General features: G+C 42.7%; 1 protein-coding gene and 1 long non-coding RNA gene across 9 annotated transcripts in view; one reads left to right on the top strand and one right to left on the bottom strand.

Moving 5' to 3' along the window:
• Window positions 1-585: 585 nt before the first annotated feature.
• On the top strand, window positions 586-13904 carry LOC142827308 (uncharacterized). The gene is made up of 2 exons (XR_012901973.1): window positions 586-11852; window positions 12233-13904. It is a non-coding gene; the product is annotated as an uncharacterized LOC142827308 (long non-coding RNA).
• Window positions 13905-16945: 3041 nt separating this feature from the next.
• ANKRD28 (ankyrin repeat domain 28) overlaps window positions 16946-19484 on the bottom strand; it is a 234980-nt gene continuing 232441 nt past the window's right edge. For 7 of the 8 annotated variants that reach the window (XM_075922126.1, XM_075922123.1, XM_075922124.1 and 4 more), the window contains one exon: window positions 16946-19004. In XM_075922126.1, the coding sequence (XP_075778241.1) occupies window positions 18718-19004 (287 nt within the window). In that variant the 3' untranslated portion in view covers window positions 16946-18717. The remainder of the gene's footprint in view (window positions 19005-19484) is intronic. The other variant, XM_014578649.3, reaches the window with a different exon arrangement.

Below are 19484 nucleotides of genomic sequence, written 5' to 3'. Positions count from 1 at the left end.
AATCAGTTTTCATCACCTTTAAGAATGAGAAAAGCCACGTTTTATGGATCAAGCCACTAAAAATACTGAGCAATTACTTTTAAAAAAATCCAATTGAAATAAATATCACCAGTGAGGTGCTCAGGCAGCCCTGTCAAATTTCTTATGGTGATTGCACCTCTGACCCTCTCAGTGCCTCCTTGAGGGTACCCCACTCTGAGATTTCAGGCCTCTGGCCACCATATTTCACGGAGTGCAATCCACTTCCTTACAAACAGGGATTCAGGCTGCAGACTGTTGCAATTAAGAATATAAGAATGGCCGTACTGGGTCAGACCAAATGTCCATCTAGCCCAGCAGCCTGTCTGCCGACAGTGGCCAGCACCAGGTACCTCAGAGGGGGTGGACCGAAGACAATGATCAAGCAATTTGTCTTGTGCCATCCATCTCTAGCCTCTGACAAACAGAGGCCAGGGACATCAATTCTATCCCCTGGCTAATAGCCTTTTATGGACCTAACCTCCATGAAATTATCTAGCTTCTCTTTAAACTCTGTTATAGTCCTAGCCTTCACAGCCTCCTCTGGCAAGCAGTTCCAGATTGACAATGCGCTGTGTGAAGAACTTTCTTTTATTAGTTTTAAACCTGCTACCCATTAACTTCATTTGGTGTCCTCTAGTTCTTCTATTATGGGAACTAATAAATAATTTTACTTTATTCACCCTCTCCACACCACTCATGATTTTATATACCTCTATCATATCCCCCCTTTTCTAAGCTGAAAAGTCCCAGTCGCTTTAGCCTCTGTTCATATAGGGCCCGTTCCAAACCCCTAATCATTTTAGTTGCCCTTTTCTGAATTCTTTGCAAGGCAAAAATATCTTTTTTGAGGTAAGACCACATCTGTACACAGTATTCAAGATGTGGGCGTACCATAATTTTATACAGGGGCAGTAAGATATTCTGGGTCTTATTTTCTATCCCTTTCTTAATAATTCCTAACATCCTATTTGCCTTTTTGACCGCTGCTGCACACTGTGTTGTAGTTTTCAGAGAACTATCCACGATAATGCCAAGATCTCTTTCCTGATTTGTCGTAGCCAAATTATCCCCCATCATACTGTACGTATAGTTGGGGTTATTTTTCCCAATGTGCATTATTTTACACTTATCCACATTAAATTTCATTTGCCATTTTGTTGCCCAATCACTCAGTTTGGTGAGATCTTTTTGAAATTCTTCACAGTCTGCTTCTGTCTTGACTATTTTAATCAGTTTAGTATCATCCGCAAACTTTACCACCTCACTGCTTACCCCTTTCTCCAGATCATTTATGAATAAGTTGAACAGGACTGGTCCCAGGACCGACCCTTGGGGGACACCACTAGTTACTCCTCTCCAATCTGAAAATTTACCATTTATTCCTACCCTTTGTTTCCTGTCTTTTAACCAGTTCTCAATCCATGAAAGGACCTTCCCTCTTATCCCATGACAGTGTTATTTACACAAGAGCCTTTGGTGAGGGACCTTGTCAAAGGCTTTCTGAAAATTTAAGAATACTGTATCTACTGGATCCTCCTTGTCTGCATGTTTAACCCCTTAAAAGAACTCTAATAGATTATTAAGACATGATTGCCCTTTACAGAAACCATGTTGACTTTTGTCCAACAAATTATGTTCTACATGCCTGACAATTTTATTTCTTTACTATTGTTTCGACTAAATTGCCTGGTACTGAAGTTAGACTTACCCGTCTGTGATTCTTTGTGTCTAATTCAGCACCTGTGCTTCTGTTCTTTCAGGGGGCAATGACAACAGGATAACCAGTGACCCGGCAACTTTTGTAAAGCAAAAGTTATTCAAAACAATCACTAGGGAGAGAAAAACAGAATAAGCAGCTCATAAGCAGGTGTAGCTCATGAAGACAACTAGGACTGAAGTACTCCAAGCCCTTTCCACAGGGCTGTCTCTTGGTCAAAGTTGCATGTCAATTCTTGGCTTGAATGCCAGTTACCTGTCTCCTTAGGGCAGGAAGGTTACTTTATACTGTTTCAAAAGTCTTCCACGTTCTTAGGCTTCTTGAAGCAGGCCAAGCCAGAACATGTGATTTCCCCAGGGGATAAAACTGCCAGAGTAGTTACCTGCATTAGGGAGGTGCAAAATTACCTCTCAGTGGTTTTACTCTGTCAGAAGAATCATTTAACTCCCTCTAAGCCAGAAATTCAAACTTTAGCCAGGCCATAAAGATTCACTCAAAATCAGCACAAGATTTTGAAGAGATCCAAGCTACGTCTATACTACATGCTTCTTGCACAAGAAGCCTTTTGCGCAAGAGTATTTGCACAAAATCTTCTTGCACAAGAGCATGTCCACACCTCAAAGCACATCGCAAAGGCCACGTGCAAGAGTGTGTCCACACTGCATGGACGTTCTTGTGCAAGAAAGCTCTGAGGGCTGTTCTGTGAAGGGCAATCAGAGCACCTGTGCTTTTTCCCAGAAGGGTTTCTTGCACAAGAAAGCCCTCTGGAGCGTCCATACTTGCCTTCTTGTGCAATAGCTGTAGTGCTAAAAGCAGTTATGCCTCAGGAAAGGAGGTTTACCTATGGCGGAAAAAGCCCTCTGTTCTGCTGTTTAACTGCCCATTTAATTGCACAAGAGCTCATTTGAGGTGTGGATGCTTCGCAGGTTTTTGTGCAAAAAACTTGCGCAAAAACCTTGTAGCATAGAAGTAGCCCCAGTGTCTACAGCATCTATCAAATGCCCACAATAGTGACACTTGTTAAAACCATCATGAGGGTCTTGCTCATCACAGACTGATGTTCCAGGTCCCTAAAATAGCTGTTTTTTTGAACTGTTACTGGATCTGAAAGGTAACCTGCTTTCAAACTTCGCTCTGTCATGTTTGTTCTCCAGGCTTTGGCTGTCTAGCACCTGACCAATAAAGGATGTTCATTTAGTTGGTTTGAATCTTGACATAATTAGGAAATCTTGTAGAACTTATTCAGTTCATCCTCAGGTTCCTAGAGAGTAGAACTTCTCACACTATCATTTGAGAGCTGACTTGTGAATTCTTTTTATTGCACTTTGTGCACAACAACTCACCTGGTACTTCCACTAGAGCTTTAATAAAGAAAAATTATGAGAATGTAAGATGTCTACTCTCTTTAAGAGACCATTTAGTTACATTGCAGAGATATTAATATCGCCCCAAACACTGCATGTTAAGACTACTGTCTTTGTAAGGACATAGCCAACTGCTTCAAGGATTCCTCCCTCAATCAGGATTTGAAATTGTGAAATAAAAACAAGCCGGGACTGTCAGCAGCTCCCATCTGTATCACATAAATGAACCAGAATGCATGAGACGCTTGAATAACTTCAATATTGCTTTAGTCAATGTCAGATCCATACTGCTGGGAGATGGAATGAGTGCAATCTCTCAAAACAAAGGTAGTTAATTCATATCTTCTTGAAGGTACGTCCTTCATCTTTTTTCCTCTCCACATTCATATTTTAAAAGTAAATTCTGAAGGATTTTTGTCCTTTCCCATTCCTGTCACATACAGAAAGGAAGCCTCCAATTTGTGTAAAACACAAACTTTTTAGAATCAGTTGCAGCAACCTCACGCCCTGCCACAAATTGCAGGGAGAAGAGATACTCTTTCCTAGTCTGAAATTTTAAAATGGGAATTGTTGTCATCGTCTCCCCATCAGGCCAGCAAGAGCTCTAATGCAGATGACAGACATGGGTGTTTTTACTGTTCTGTTGCTCCAGCCAAAGGAGGGGAATGAGAACCTGATACTATCCCCAAGCAATGGAAAAAATAGATCCCATAGTAGAGGAAAGCCCATCTCATCATTAGATTATTTATAGACTTGCGTTTAGAATAACTTTTCAAATATACAGGATCTTGTATTTAAATGTTGATCGGCTCTTACAGTTAAAAGATCTAGTCAATTGTTTAGTAATAAATGTAATTAACTTTACTTTGTTATATCTGATTAAGACTTCTTTCATGGTTCCCCTGCTGCACCTCTGCCTTGAAATGTAGTAAGAGTCCTACATTTCAAAGGCAGAGGCGCAGCAGTCAGGACCAGGCATGAGCAGGGATTGCTTCACACCATGTCCCCACTGTGCCTCTGCCCCCTCCACCTCCCCACGGAGATGGTAGAGGCAGCAAAGGTGGGGGGAAGTGACTAGTCGAGTCATACTCGACTACCTGATAAGCACTTGCTTATCGGGTAGTCAACTAGTCACTTACATCCCTAGTAGGTGCCATGCAGAGATGTGCACGCTGGCCCCAGTAGCAAGCCACTTTGCACAGCATAGAGGGGGCCACGGGACCGCTTGAATCCCCACTCGCTCTGTGTTCCCCACTGCGCCTCTGCCTTTTAAATATAGCAGGAGCCACGAGCAGCTCTTACTACATTTAAAAGGCAGAAGTGCAGCAGGGATAGGGAGCACCCAACCCACCCCTTACGAACTAATCGAGGAGTCAATGGAAATTCCATCAATTAGCTGATTAATCACAATTTAACATCCCTAGCACATACCCTTTGTGGGAAATTGACCCCGAAAGCTATCCCGGCCCCAAGCATAATCCTCACAGCTTCCATTGTCCGGAAACCAACCAATGGGAGCTGCTTGGTCTGTGCTTATGAGCGCAGGCAGCTCTCAGATCTCCTTTCCCAGCAGCTGGCCACTGAGAGCAGCATGTGGGGGTGTGGCAGGCAGGGAGCCACTGGGCTGCTGGCCAGGAGTTGCCTTGGGTAAATGTCTCCTGATCAGAGCCTGCACTTGGCACCCCACCCCCGGTCACAACCCAAACTTCTGCATCCTCCTGCACCCCTGCTCACAGCTCCCTCCCAGACCCACACCCCCCCGACCTCTCCCCAGATCAGAATAATCTGCACTGCAGTCCCTGCCCCCAAGTTACACCTCCTTCCTTTACCAAAATTCCCTTTCATACCCCACAACCCCTCCTGCCCCTCACTTCCCTACCTTGAGCCCCTTTCTTCACTCAACCTCCATTCAATAGCATAGAAATGCAGGGCCCTTGATCACTTACCACATTCTTGAACTGGCCCTTCATCAAAAATTGCCCACCCCATGTAAGGATTGTTTTGTATAAGATTTACAAGACTAGTCCCTTATGTCCACAGAGTCTGTGGGTGACAATATCTTTTGTTAAATGTGGCATCACTCTAAAGTAAAAATTCCCCTGAGCCAATGGCTTATTGTTATGCTGTGGTTAAAGCATGTAATTATGTTCTTTCTTCTTAGCAAGGCAAATGTACTTGAGCAGCTAGTTTCCAATGGTCCGTTGAGAAAACAGAATTCAGCTTTACCTGGCTGATAATCCCAGAAAGCTTCTTGGGTAACGTGTGTTGTAATAACCGTGTGGCTTTAATCTGCACATTGAGAAATATTAGCAAGACCCAGTATGCTGCTGCACAATGTTCTTTTCTGGAAGGAGTTGCTTAATGTGTGCTAAAGATGAGCCCCAGCACATCTGGCTTGGCAGTTCATAGCCCCAGCGCTTCTGGGCTTGCCACATCAGTTATGAAAGTAACAAAAAATTGTTTGAATTCCAGCACATCTTTCATTACAAATTAAGCACTTAAAGTCTCCATTCAGGCCATGAACCTGAAAATAAAGTTTGACTCAAACATAATTTAGTCTGAAAAAAAAGCACTGAGGAGGGAACCTGATAAAATAGGCTAAGGGCTGCTAAAGAGAGGCCTGTGATGAATTGTTTCCATGTCAACTGAAGGTAACATGAGACAATCCCCAATCTGCAGCAAGGGAGATTTAGGCTAGATAGCAGGAAAAACTTTCTAACCATAAGGTAGTTAAAGGGTAGAGACATTGTGGAATCCCTACACCTGCCAGTGGGGGGTCATATTTACTTAGTTCTAGTTCAGAATAGGTGGCTGGACTTAATGACTTGAGGTCCCCCTCCAGCCCTCCACTTTTGTGATTCTAGAAGGTAAAAAAAGAGCAGGCAGATTTATCCCATCTGTTGTATGTCAACATGTAACCTTCCCTTTCCTGCCATTTCAAGGATTCTTTAACCATAGCAACCTATTTAAACATATTTGCATATTAAAAAAATTTTTTGACGACCATATTCTTGTAGATGGTAGGCTTTATCTGATACTCATGTATACTAGCTAGCACACCTGTAAAACCCTTTTACGATGTCAGAGTGGCAAAAAGGGGATTTCGTGAAAATTGGAATTAGACCAGATGGGCACAACTCAGAAAAAAATCTGTAGGCACATTAACAACTGGCTACAGCAGTTCAAGTTATACTGGAAGTTTGACATTGGAAAATATGATTGCAACTCTACATGCAAAATAATGGGGTCCAAATTAACTGTTATCATTCAAGAAAGCAGAGAGTTCTCTGAAACATCTCTTCAATGTGTAGCAACAGTCAAAAAAGCTCTCAGTGTTAGGCACAATTTGGAAAGTGCTAGATAAAACAAAATATATGCATTTATGGTATAATCACACCTCGACTATTGTGTATATTTCTGGTAGGACCATCTCAAAACAATTGTATTAGAACTGAAATTACAGAGCAGTGCAACAAAAATTATTAGGGGAATGGAACCCTTTTGTATGAGGAGAGTTTTTAAAAAATAGACTGTTCGTCATAGAAAAGGGACAACTAAGGGGGATATGATAAAAGATTTATAAAATGACAACTGGCGTGGAGAAAGTGAATAGGTAAGCGTTATTTACCTTTCACAAAACACAAGAAATGGGTCACCCAATGAAATGAATAGATAGCAGGTTTAACACACAAGGAAGTACTGCGCACAACACACAGTCCATCTGTGGAACTCGTTGCCCAGGGATGTTGTGAAGGCCAAAAAAAATATAACTAGGTTCAAACAAGAATTGCTTAAGTTCATGGAAGCCAGGTCCGTCAATGGCTAATTAGCCAAGATGGTCAGGGACACAACTCCATGTGTATGGCCCTACCAATTTCACAGTTATGAAAAATGCAACATGGACTGTGAAATAAGCCCTTCCCTGTGAAATCTGATTTTTCTTGTTCCCAAGTGTGTCCCAGCAAAGGGGCCTCCTAGCTCCAGCTGGGCAGGGGAAGGACAGAACTTCTCCTCCCCTCATTGTTCAGGGACTAGAGGGGGGCAAAAACCAGACCAGACCAACCTCTAGGTGCCTCCCCTTCTTCCAGGATGCTCTCAGACTGGGCAGCAGCATGAAGTTACTGCAGCTGCAGGAGGCAATTGGATCAGATCTTCTCTATGCTGCTCGGAGTGCTCTGTTATTTGTTGCTGTAAAGTGTCAATCAGTAAATCTTGTCAAAGTTCACATGATCTTTATCTTGTTAAAACAAGTTAATTGCATTTGGAATGGAGGCACAGCCTGTACAACGGGAGCAGAAATGAGTGTGGGGCACGGTGCAGAGCTTTCTGCAGCTGGGAGAGGTATCTAAGAGCAGCCATGCAGAGGAAGAGCAAGTATTGTGTCCAGGGGGCGGCCCATGGATGTAGGCAACCTTGGTAGTCGCTTAGGGCACCGTGTTTAACGCGGCGCCCAATGATGACATCATGCTATTGAGGGCTATGGAGGCGGGGGCGCCGATTGCGCATTCCGCCAAGGGTGCCAGTTGCCGGCAGCTCTCCTTGAGCCGCTCCTGATTATCTCCCCCAATCCCCAGAAGACTGGCAGAATTGCCAGGCCTCTGGAAAAGGCAGGGAAATTCATGTCCCCAGAAGGGGCGGGGGCCTTTAGTGGAAGGGGTGATGTGGGGCTGAGGCAACTAATCCTCAGAGCTGCACTGTGCCCCTCTCCCTAGCCAGCCCTCAGAACTTCCTGGAGCATACCACATGACGCTCCACTGGCAATTTAAAGGGCCAAGGCTCCAGGCTCTGCTGCTACTGTCATAACAGGGGCAGTGGCTAGAAGCCTTGAGCCCTTCTGAATTGCTAGGCCTCAGGGCAGTTGCTTTTTTGCCTTCTCTCCCCATCCCTGGGCCTGCCCAAGCTAGCAACTAGGAGTGTCTGACTGGGGTGCTCCTAGCAGCAAAGGAAGACCCACTTGTACTCTTGGTACTTCTTGTGATTGCAGGAAGCTCTGAAGGCAGCACAAAAGTGAGGGTGGCAATCCCATGACTCCCCTACAACAAGTTCACAACCCCCACAATCCCCTTTTGAGTCGGGATCCCACAGTTACAACACCATGAAATGTCAGGTTCAAACAGCTGTAGAAGCTATTTCATATTTAGCTAGAAGCCATTTTGTATAACAAAAAGCCATTTCAGTTTCTTGTGTCTGCACGAGGGAGTGAACTGGCCTTCACCGAGGTGGGGAGAGACCAGAGGGATGCGCTGTTGGAATGTGTTAATGAACTATTTTGAGCTGAAGCTCGAACTCCCTTTTAACCTGTTTCTTTCTATGCTGATAATAATTCCTCTTTGAAGTTCTCTTTGATTTCTTGCCCTGACGTCAGACTTGTTTGGTTAAGGGTATAAAATACTAGGATTGATTGTATTAAGCAGCCTTACTGGACCCAGCTTTGCTGGGACCACGTTTGGCTCACTTTGCTTTTATTGGCCAATAAAACTGTCTGTTTAGCCGCGTAAACTGAGTGAGGCGTTTGCTTCGACAATTTGGAGGTTCCACCGAGATTCCTAACGCGCCACTTGCCCATATGGACGGACCGGCACTCCACTTCCAAACCTCTCAGAGCGCTCAAGAGAAGGTAAAGAGGATACCTGTTACGAAATCTCCTGGTTGAGGGCTTGGGATTTGGAGTGACGGCCAGCCATCGGGGTAAGGGGAGCTACGGAATTCAATTTTGTGGAGCGGCTAACATTTTTGTCTGTCTGTGTCTGTTTTTGTCTATTAAGCCTGTGTTATGTGTCACAGTTCCAAAAGGGCACACCGGTGTCTCTAGTGAGGCAGCCATGCGCTGGACCCTCTGTGTTCGGACGCTAAAAGCTGGTGTGGTGCCATTACTCTCTCTCGGCACACGGAACTGTGGGGAAGCTTTGTTGTCTCTCTCTGTTATTTGTGGGCGTAGTACTGACCTCTGAGGCTAACCCCAAGCCATAGTGCCCCATTCCGTCAGGCTGTCTCCAGGCGCCAAGACGTGGTGTTCTGCCGGGCTGGAGCAGGTGCCGGAAACCCCTGCGAGGCAGGTGGACCTTGAGTCCAGTGCTTCGCAACAAAAAGGGGGGGGGGACCAGTGCGAGCAGGTGAATTCTTGATTCGGTGACTCGCAGAGCGAGCAGGCGGATCTTGATTCAGTGACTCGCAGAGCAAGCAGGCGAATCCTGTTTCGGTGACTTGCAGAGCGAGCAGGCGGATCCTGATTCGGTGACTTGCAGAATATGGTGTAAGCAGGCGGACTTTGGTTCGGTGCCTTACAGAATTAAGCGCGCGCAGGAAATGGGGGTAGGTCAGTCTACAGGAATTCCAGTGCCTTTATGTTAAGTGCCTTCTGGTATAGAATCCTAATGAAGTCTGATATTAAGTGCCGGGTGTCTTAGGGCAGCGTCACTTAATAGAAACCCATGGGAACTAGACAATAAATAAAGATGCATCTAAATGTGGAAACTGTAGGAAAAATGTGAAAAAGGAGAAAAAAAATTGTGTGTGGAAAATGAGTATGAATGTAATGAGTGAAGAATGAATGCCGCTGTATAGGTCTGAGACTTGAGCTGATCCCAGCTGCACCAGGGCTCTCCCATGAGGGAGCTCTGAACGCAAGGGGGGGTCAGCTGAACCTCAAGACTCAATGAATATGTGAGGGAGTGACGACTCCCCTTATTTCATAAGCTGCTAAGGTCTGACACTCTAGACCCGGCAGACTCTTTCTTTGGAGTGTGTAAAGTTAGTTTAAGTGAGGTTTAGTCTAAACATCCCTCCACACTGCCGAAAAGCACCCCTGTGTACTACATGTACATGCATAATGGTCCAAAGACCTGTAAGCATTTAACAGATTGGAAAAGAAGAAAAATTAAAGCCCTGAGAGATGAAAGTAAAGCTCAGCAAAGACAAACCATAAGAAAGAATAAAAAAAGTAGAAATACAGACATTAGAAAGTTACTAAAAATGAGGAATGTTTTTCTTTAGAAGGACGAAGCAAGTGATTAAAGAGTATGTGAAGGTGAGAAGTGACTGCATAGGAGAGTGGACGGAATTAAGCGATTGTTGTTATATATGAAGGGAAACCTGCTTTAAGAAATGACTCCTTGTTTCTTGTCGTCTCTTTTTATCATCTTAGCAATGAAACAGTCAAGTTAAACATTTGGTTACAGACACTTTGTTAAATCTATTAAAGAGAAAATAAGGAATTCTACTGAAACTTAATTGGTTAACCGCATAAAAGAATAGAATCTATACATTGTAAATTTGTAATACCTGCACCCTAAGGGTTAAATGTGTCTTCCAAGGAACCTAATTACTGTTTAAAAAAAAAAATCCAAGCCCAGAAACTTCACAGTGTTTCTGTTCAAAGCTGAGCTGATAGCACCTTTGGCTTGCTTTCAGATCCAAGGTTGTGTGTGTCTGCAAACTGCCTGTCTGTTCTGGAAAGGGGGGAGCACTGTCCCCCATAAGTAAGTCTGTAACATTGCATGTAATTCTTTTCAGGAAAAAAAAACCTTTTTGCTTGCTGAAATAGTAACTAGCAAGCACCTTGTTCTAAGAGTTTCTGTAGCAGTAAAGAAAAAGCCTGGTCTGCAGTACAAGAGGAAAACTGAGGCATGCCACTGTTGGAGAGGGCTAGCATCTCTGAGGTAATTCAAAGGAGTAGAAGGTCACGAGTACCAATGAAGCGCTCTTGTTCTCAGAAATTTGCAGCTCACTCGCCCATAGAAGTGGTAAGGCACTAGCTGTAATCGGTTCTCCTAACAGATCTTAGGCAGTATTTTAAGTTATAATGGGCCACCCCAATGGAGGTACAAGTGTTTTCTTTGTCTTTTAGATCATCAAATAGCGCTAATATCAGCTAAAAATTAACTGAAAAAAAAAATCATAGTTCTGTGTCATGACATAATAAGTTTGTGTTCTGTGTTCTGACCAGATTTGTCTTGTGTGTGTCTTAATTGTAATATATGTATTTCTAATATTGTTGTGTGTACAATATTGTTGTTTTAATGAAAGAATAATTTAAGTCACTTAAATAATCTTAACATTGTGCTTTATATAAATAGTTCTTGCCTTTATAATTCTAGTAGAGTTTTAGTAGCAGGCTATGCAGTTTGTACTGTCTGGAATGTAGCGGAATCTGCTCCTCTACCTGCTGTTTTTCCCTTCTCTCCTACCATTGCCAGCTCCTACGCCGTCTCTTTCAGAACTGGCCCTCCTGCGAAACCAAGCCCCAGAATCAAAAAAGCAGGAGTGGAGACTGGCAAGGTGCACCTTGCGCCCAGACCACTTGTGGTGCAGCTCTGATGGCCACATTGTTGCCCCAGTGGTCTTGCTACCTCACCTTGCCCCCGTGCTCCCTGGATTGTCGCACGTTGGCAAAAGGGGGGATGGTAGCAATCCTTAAAACAAAATTGGTTTGCTCCCAAATTCTCCCAAGCAGCCAAAGATTACTGTCTGGCTTGCCCTGTCTGCCAAGCCCACAACGTGGGTAAACCTGTAAAGACAGTTCCGGCAACCAGACCTCCGCCTTTGGGACCATTTCTGAATTTACAAATGGATTTTATTCAATTGCTTAAATGTCAATCTTTTGAATAATGTGCTGGTTATTGTTTGCTTGTTTTTGGGATGGGTAGAAGCTTATCCCTGCAGGAAACATGATGACATCACAGTAGCTAAGAAACTTCTAAATCATTACATCCCATCATGGGGAATACACCTTGTGATCTCCAGTGATAAAGGTACCCACTTTACTGGGCAAAATTGTTTTAAAAAAAAACTGGAAAAGTACTACTCTACCAGACAAGCACTGCACTGTGCATGACACCTGGAGAGCGCAGAAGCAGTAGAAAAATGAAACAGAATTTTAAAGAACAAACTTGCTAAAATATGTGAGAACTCTGGCTTAACATAGATAGTAGCGCTTCCGATTGCCCTAATGAGCATGAGAGCCACTCCTAATCGGAAAACTGGACTCAGTCCACATGAAATTGCATGTGGCCGACCTATGAGACTGTTAAGCAGCCCAGACATTAACCTGGCTGATGCCATACTCATTAAAGGAAGCATAGTCAAGTATTGTCAGGAACTTATGAGGTGTGTACAGTCCTATCATTCACAGGTTAAAGACGCCTTCCAAGAGGCCCCGACTAAGTCGTGCCATAAACTACAACCAGGAGACTAGGTTTGCGTGAAAGTTCGGCAACGGAAGACTGCCCTGGAACCCAGGTAGAAGGGTCCCTACCAAGTCCTTCTGACCACCCATACTGCTGTAAAGTGTGAAAGATTGCCCACCTGGATTCACGCATCCCACTGCAAACCTGTCCTGGCCCCTACAGAAGTTAGCCCCAACAAGGAGCACCACAGACCTAGTACCGGAGACCCAGGTCCAGAAGCAGATGGGGATCACCGCAGACCTGGTACCAGAAATCCAGGTCCAGAAGTAGACGAGGATCAGCGCAGGCTTGGTACCGGCAATCCAAGCCCTGAAGCAGACGATCCTGAAAGACCGAGGCCAAGGTACCAGCTGCGGCCCAGAAAGACCTGCCAGCGATAGGTGAAAAAATCTACGAAGTCCTGAAGAACAGCCACATGAGGCTGGACAAACAATTCATGTTAAGCTTATGCTTAATCTTGTTTTTAATACCTAGCCGTTAACACCTATATGGTTCAAATGTATTTATGCTTTTAATAAACCAAGTTCCCAAAAATTTAATTCCACAGGTTGCTGAATATGTGCTCACAGTCCTGTACATTCAGAAAGAGGTATCCCAATGATTCCAGTCCCACTAAACAACACTCAAATGGCACACTGTTTAGTGAACAAAGCCAAATGATACTTAGCAGGATAAAAGGTTTACTAACCCAAGGTATATCCGCCTAGCCTTGACCCCAATTGGAAAGTACTGCTGGACATGTAATGGTTCAGGAGCCAAGGTAAGAAAAAGCCAAAACCGAATGGCCCTAGACTATGTCCTAGCTAGTAAGGGCGAGGTTTGTGCCTTAGTAAGAAGAGAATGCTGTGAGTATATTTCTGACACCAGCAAAGAAGTAGAAGAAGATGCCTCAGAAATTGAAAAAACTGTGGAACGCCTAAAGCAAGAGGAAAACTGGACCCTCTGGGCTTAGTTGAGAGGCTAGTTTGGACATGTGGGAACTTGGATTTTGCAATGTGTAGTTTTAGTATTGGCTATATTCTTTTGTGCTTATTTTTGTTTCTTGCTAATCAAATGCTGTATTTCTTGTATTCTAGAAAACAAGGGACAGACCCTCACTAAAAGGAATGTAGAAGTAATGATGTTAAAATATGATGGGCAGAGAGAGGAACAAGAAATGTATATAAAGGCTTTGATAAAAATGGAGATGTAAAACAGTTTAATAGTTAGCCTTTAAAAGGCTAAAAGGGGGGAGATTGTAGAAGCTATTTCATATTTAGCTAGAAGCCATTCTGTATAACAAAAAGCCATTTCAGTTTCTTGTGTCTGCACGAGGGAGTGAACTGGCCTTCACCGAGGTGGGGAGAGACCAGAGGGATGCGCTGTTGGAATGTGTTAATGAACTATTTTGAGCTGAAGCTCGAACTCCCTTTTAACCTGTTTCTTTCTATGCTGATAATAATTCCTCTTTGAAGTTCTCTTTGATTTCTTGCCCTGACGTCAGACTTGTTTGGTTAAGGGTATAAAATACTAGGATTGATTATATTAAGCAGCCTTACTGGACCCAGCTTTGCTGGGACCACGTTTGGCTCACTTTGCTTTTATTGGCCAATAAAACTGTCTGTTTAGCCGCGTAAACTGAGTGAGGCGTTTGCTTCGACACAGCTGAAAGTGTTAAATGTACCAATTTTCAATTCTTACTGCTGTGAAATTGGCGATTATGTACAGGCAGTCCCCGACTTACGCGGATCCGACTTATGTCGGATCTGCAGTTACGAACGGAGCTTTTCTCGCCCCGGGAGGACACGGACTGCGGGACCTCGCGGTCCCGCCGCCCGTGTACTCCGGGGCGAGAAAAGCTGCTCCGCGTCTCCCTAGTCTGCAGACCAGGAAGACGTGGAGCAAAGCCGCGGAGGGGCTTGGGCTGCCCGAGCCCCTCGGCAGCTTTGCAAAGCCTCGGGAGAAGCCGGCAGCGGGACAGCCCAGAAGCGCCTGGGCTGCCCCGCTGCCCAAGCCCCTCCACAGCTTTGCTCCTCGTCTTCCTGGAGACCCCCCCAGCAGACCAGGGAGACACGGAGAAAAGCTGGGGAGGATGCGGGCGGGACCGTGGCGCATCTCCGCGGTCCCGCCCTCCAGGTTCCCTGGTCTGCTGGGGGACGCAGCTAGTGCATCCCCCAGCAGACCAGGCTTTTCTTGCCTGGGGTAGAGCAGCTGGGGCTGCTGGGTTGGTCCTGCAGCACCGCTCCTCGGCGCTACTGGACCAACCCCGCAGCACCCCAGCTGCTCTTCCCCAGGTGTCCCCAAGTCAGCTGCTGCTTAAACTGATCAGTGGCTGACTACAGGAAGCCCGAGGCAGAGTTGCTCTACCCCGGGGCTTCCTGGAATCAGCTGCTGATCAGTTTCAGCAGCAGCTGATTTGGGGACACCTGGGGCAGAGCAGCTGGGGTGCTGCCCGGTTGGTCCCCGCAGTGCCGCCCCTGCAGGGACCTACCCGGCAGCGCCCCAGCTGCTCTGTCCTAGGCGTCCAGATTCAGCTGCTGTTGAAACTGATCAGCGGCTGATTCCAGGCAGCCCAGGGCAGAGTAACTCTGCCTCGGGCTTCCTGTAGTCAGCCGCTGGTCAGTTTCAGCAGCGGCTGAATCTGGAAGCCAGTTCCGACTTACATACAAATTCAACTTAAGAACAAACCTACAGTCCCTATCTTGTACGTAACCCGGGGACTGCCTGTATTGTGACTTTGGTAGGGCCCTCCCGTGTGCTCTGGGTGTCCCAAAACCACTGGCTGCCAGAAGGTAAGACTGGATGCCATGGGATGGGTCACTTAAAATACCCTGATCGTTCATTCCCTGAAGCATTTCAGACCAGCTACTGTTGTGAAACAGGATACTTGGCAAGGTAAAGTTTTGGTCTGATCTAGGATGGCCATTTTTATGTTATTTCTGTCTTGCTGCAATTCTAAACTCATAAAAATTTAATAAAATGTATTTAACAGCATTAAAGGCAGAGGTAGCTTAGGTGCAGAAATGGCAAGCTCACAAAAACATTACAGTAAAACTCCATAGTCCGGCACACCTGATAATCCAGCATCAAAATGGCAAGAGCCTAGTGAGTGAGCTTTGGCAAAAAATGAGTCACATGGCAACAGTGGCAGCAGCTGAACCGAGCAAAAAGGGTAAAAAAGGGTTAAAAACTAACATCACTGTATACAGTATGTACAATAAAAAGGGTTAAGAACATTTTGTATACAGTATATGATGTATATAGTATATATATAACCAGTTTATAGTACCTCCTGATAGTCCGGCATATCCGATAATCTGGAACCACCTAGGTCCCAAAGGTTCCGGATTATCAGAAGTCTACTGTAATTAAAAAGAACATAATTCTAAGGAACAAAACAGGCACAGACTTTGCCTTCAAGTATAAGCTTCAGTGGAATAAAATAAAAGGTTGGTGAGGGTTATAATTCATATTTTTCTTTAAGTGCCTTATTAAAAACAGAAGAGTTAGCACTGCATTTAATCCAATAGTCTTCTTGGGGGACTGATGGCCTGCCCTAAGTGACCTCATGTTCAATCCAAGAGCATTTCAAACTAGGTTATTGTCAGCCATCCTACACATGGATCTTGTTTTCTGTAGGGGGGCCGTATGAAGGACCCACACATAGGCCAAGGTGACATACCATCTTGAGATAACTCTTCAAGATGTGATAATTTTAAGAGAAGAAACATTGGCTAGTACAGATTTCAGCTGCATTCAATTCCACCTTCTCTCAGGCTATGTCTAGACTATAAGCCTCTTTCGAAAAAGCCTCTTTTGAAAGAGAGCGTCTAGACTGCAACCACTTCTTTCGAAAAAGCGAGCCGCTTTTTCAGAAGTGCGCGCCCTGGCAGTCTAGATGCTCTCTTTTGAAAAAGCCCTGTTTGCATTCAAGAACGCCTTTTTTCAAAAGAGCACTTCCAAAAAAAGGCATTCTTCCTCGTAAAATGAGGTTTACTGCGGTCAAAAAACCGCTGCGTTTTTCTATTTAATTTCAAAATAACACGGTGGCAGTCTAGATACAGGGGATGTTTTTTTGAAAAAAGGCTACTTTTTTCGAAAAACCCTGTAGGCTTGACACACCCTCAGTTCTCAGAGCAGAAAAAACTGTAAAGCACCAGTAACTGAAATATTACAGTTATCTTTTATCTTTCAGGATGTTATCTTTCAGGACAAGTATGTTACCTAAGTCAATACTCTTTGCAATGTGGGAAAAAACCTTGTCCCAGCTGGTTCAAATCATATAATAGAATTGAACCAGGTTACTGAAAAGATTGGATTATATGTAGTGATCAAAAGTGGCGTTAAACAATAGGCCTTTCAAATGTCCTCTGTATCCTCAGGTGAGGCATTTAAATCTTTCCCGCACACCTGTATAGCAATAACTCCAAAGACAATGTAGAGAACCATGTGGCATAGAAAAAAGATGAAGTCCCCAACTCTCAAATAGTGTCGAAAGACCATATATGCCATATGCTGTTTCTGCCATTAATCAATATTTACACACTCCCCACAAGTGATACTTACAACGCAACCTAAATTCTAAATGATAGTAATTAAATATCACCTGATTATTCCTTTTAAAGTGATTGTAAATCTGAATTATTTACATGCACTTTAGAATTAAAAGGACAGCAAAGCCTTTGTAAAATAAATTTTATAAATTCTAATTGTTATTCAACAAAAGAATCTTTGTAATTACGGCTCAAGTATGATACACAGATACAAATAAATTATTCATTAAATACAACTCACATCTGGGTTTTATTATACTCTGTAAAATATACAGGAATCTTGATGTACTGAAAGAGTGCAGGTAAATACAGTATTCAAGCAATCACTATTTCTATGTACATGCTCATTAATTCTTCAAAAAACCCACAAAATTATCAAATAGATCAAAATACTGTCCTGTATTTCCACACTTTATGTTCAGAAAACCAGCTGATAATTTACAATGGCATTAAGGTTTCCAGTTTCACAATACAAAAAGGATAAAAGGTAACTGGGATTCAGTTTATTTTTATTTTACCTGGACACGCAAGAATCCTTTGCATGTACATAAGCAATTTCACTTTAAAAATAACAATTATAATTAAAGCAGAACCCAATAAACTAAATATTCATTTAACAGATAAAACTTCAAAATCTTCCATTTTTCAGGTGCTTTTTTTAAAACAGTAGTCTGTTATAAATAAAAAGTCTGAGGGCAAGTTTTTATTACACTACAGGGGCCTGCATCTTCTATGATTTTTAAAACGGCGCACACCACAGATATTCCTTCTCAAAGACCCAACATTGTACCTTTCGATAACAGGGAATCTCTTCTAAATTCACCTCTTCTTTTTGTACTCAGAACTCCGGGATTTAAAAAAAACAAAAAACATTATGGAGGTACAGACTTCATCTAACTTACAAATTTTATGTAGTAAAAATAAGTGGACGAATTGTTGATAAATCCATTCCCTGTGAACTTTGAGCCACAACAGGGTGTTAGAAGATTACTTTTAAATTTTTATGCTGTTTCCGTCTCAGTAAATTACCCTTCATTTAATTAAATAAAAATATCAATTTAAAACCCAGAAGTTAAAACTGTGCAACAATTACTGCTTCCCACCCACCCACCCCTAGTTTATTTTATTACACTGTACATATTTCACCCTGACTGCACCTTGTTAGCTGGTTTTTTCTTTTTAGCTTTATAAAAGTACAAGTTCATTTTTGTTTAATCTAAAAGAAAAAACAAAACTGAAAGATACATCTGCTTTCTTTCATGGTACATTTAATAGTGTCGGAAGGCTTTTAGATGATAAAAAAAATATCACCATTTAAAACCAAATCTAAGCTTAATTCCCAGAAATAATTAAGGTTTTGTTAAGACAACATCTCATTAACCTATTCCAGTTTCCACAAAAAGGAATTTAATTAAAAAAAATCTAAGTTATTTGGTCCTTTGGCAATTTGCTGCACAAACAATGCCTACTGTACCAAACTTGTTTATTGCCTTCAAAATGGTTTTACTTTTATTGATTATAAGTAAATCTAGTGTCCTTTTTGTTGTACAATAGCGTTGTTCATTTACATAGACAATGGTGCACTGTATGCAGAAGTTACTGCTGGCACCACACAAAATGGTAATGTACAATTAAATAAAACAGTTTTGACATTCTTAATTTTTTTGCTGTAGAGTCTAAGTATTTTTCAAGAATTTATGTTTCTTTTGCAAAACCTGCTCATTAAAATTCTCTAGAGTTCATAGAGATCTTTCATATGCACCTACAATTTAAAAAATCCAAAATCTTCCCACAGGTCCGTCCTCTGATTATAAAAGACACTGGTTGCTTTTTTCTAAAAGCATAATTCTGACCTTCTGATGACTGGGTCCATTCTTCAGATCTCCATATGAAGCTTTTTAATAGGTCTCAGAATCTGAGTCATTAAGCTCATCCTCTTCTGTATATGGATAGCCATCTTCCCTGCCAATGTTGTTGAAACTACAATAAGAGCTATGTTCACTCCTCATGATTGGCAAGGAGTCAAAGGTGACAGTTTTTGAGGTGTTGGTGTAATGATTAATGGCATTGAATGTAAGGGAAGGTAACGTGCTGCTTGATGAAACAGGCATCATTGTGGCCAAAATGAGAGCTAGACAATCAGCCACATCCTTATTGGGAGCACAGGCCAAAGCTGGCGTGTAACCTAGAAATCAAATAAAATCAAAATTAAACCCTTTGTTTAAAAAAATAAGTGTACAAATTCCTCAAGAGCATTTGATCATCTAGTTGTAAAAACATTTAAATTGTTTAACTGTTTCAAAAAAGGACAATTTAAAATCATATTTAATTTTATAATGCAATTTATTTTTGTAATGTTTTGCTATTACAAGGTATCATGTTTGCCTGCTGATTACAGTTCTTATATATCGGCACCTTAGCCAAACAAGTTACAGTATATTATACAGGTAGCAGAGATGAAGATGAGGAAGAAAAATAAAATCCTAGGAAATTAGAGGACTTGGGAGGGTAGGATTTGATTATTTTCTTAGGCAAAGTTAGGAATTTTTGGATCAGAGACAAAAACAGATTAAAAAAACCAGGAAGTTAATTGACTGAAGAGACAGTTAATTCTTTTTTTACATTAACTAACCACACGTGTATCTCCCATTACATTTCCTTACTT

This window comes from Pelodiscus sinensis, chromosome 2 (assembly GCF_049634645.1).
Source record: "Pelodiscus sinensis isolate JC-2024 chromosome 2, ASM4963464v1, whole genome shotgun sequence".
NCBI classification, from domain to species: domain Eukaryota; kingdom Metazoa; phylum Chordata; order Testudines; family Trionychidae; genus Pelodiscus; species Pelodiscus sinensis.
Note: the sequence above shows the minus strand (reverse complement) of the source record. Positions and strands in the feature narration are given on the sequence as shown.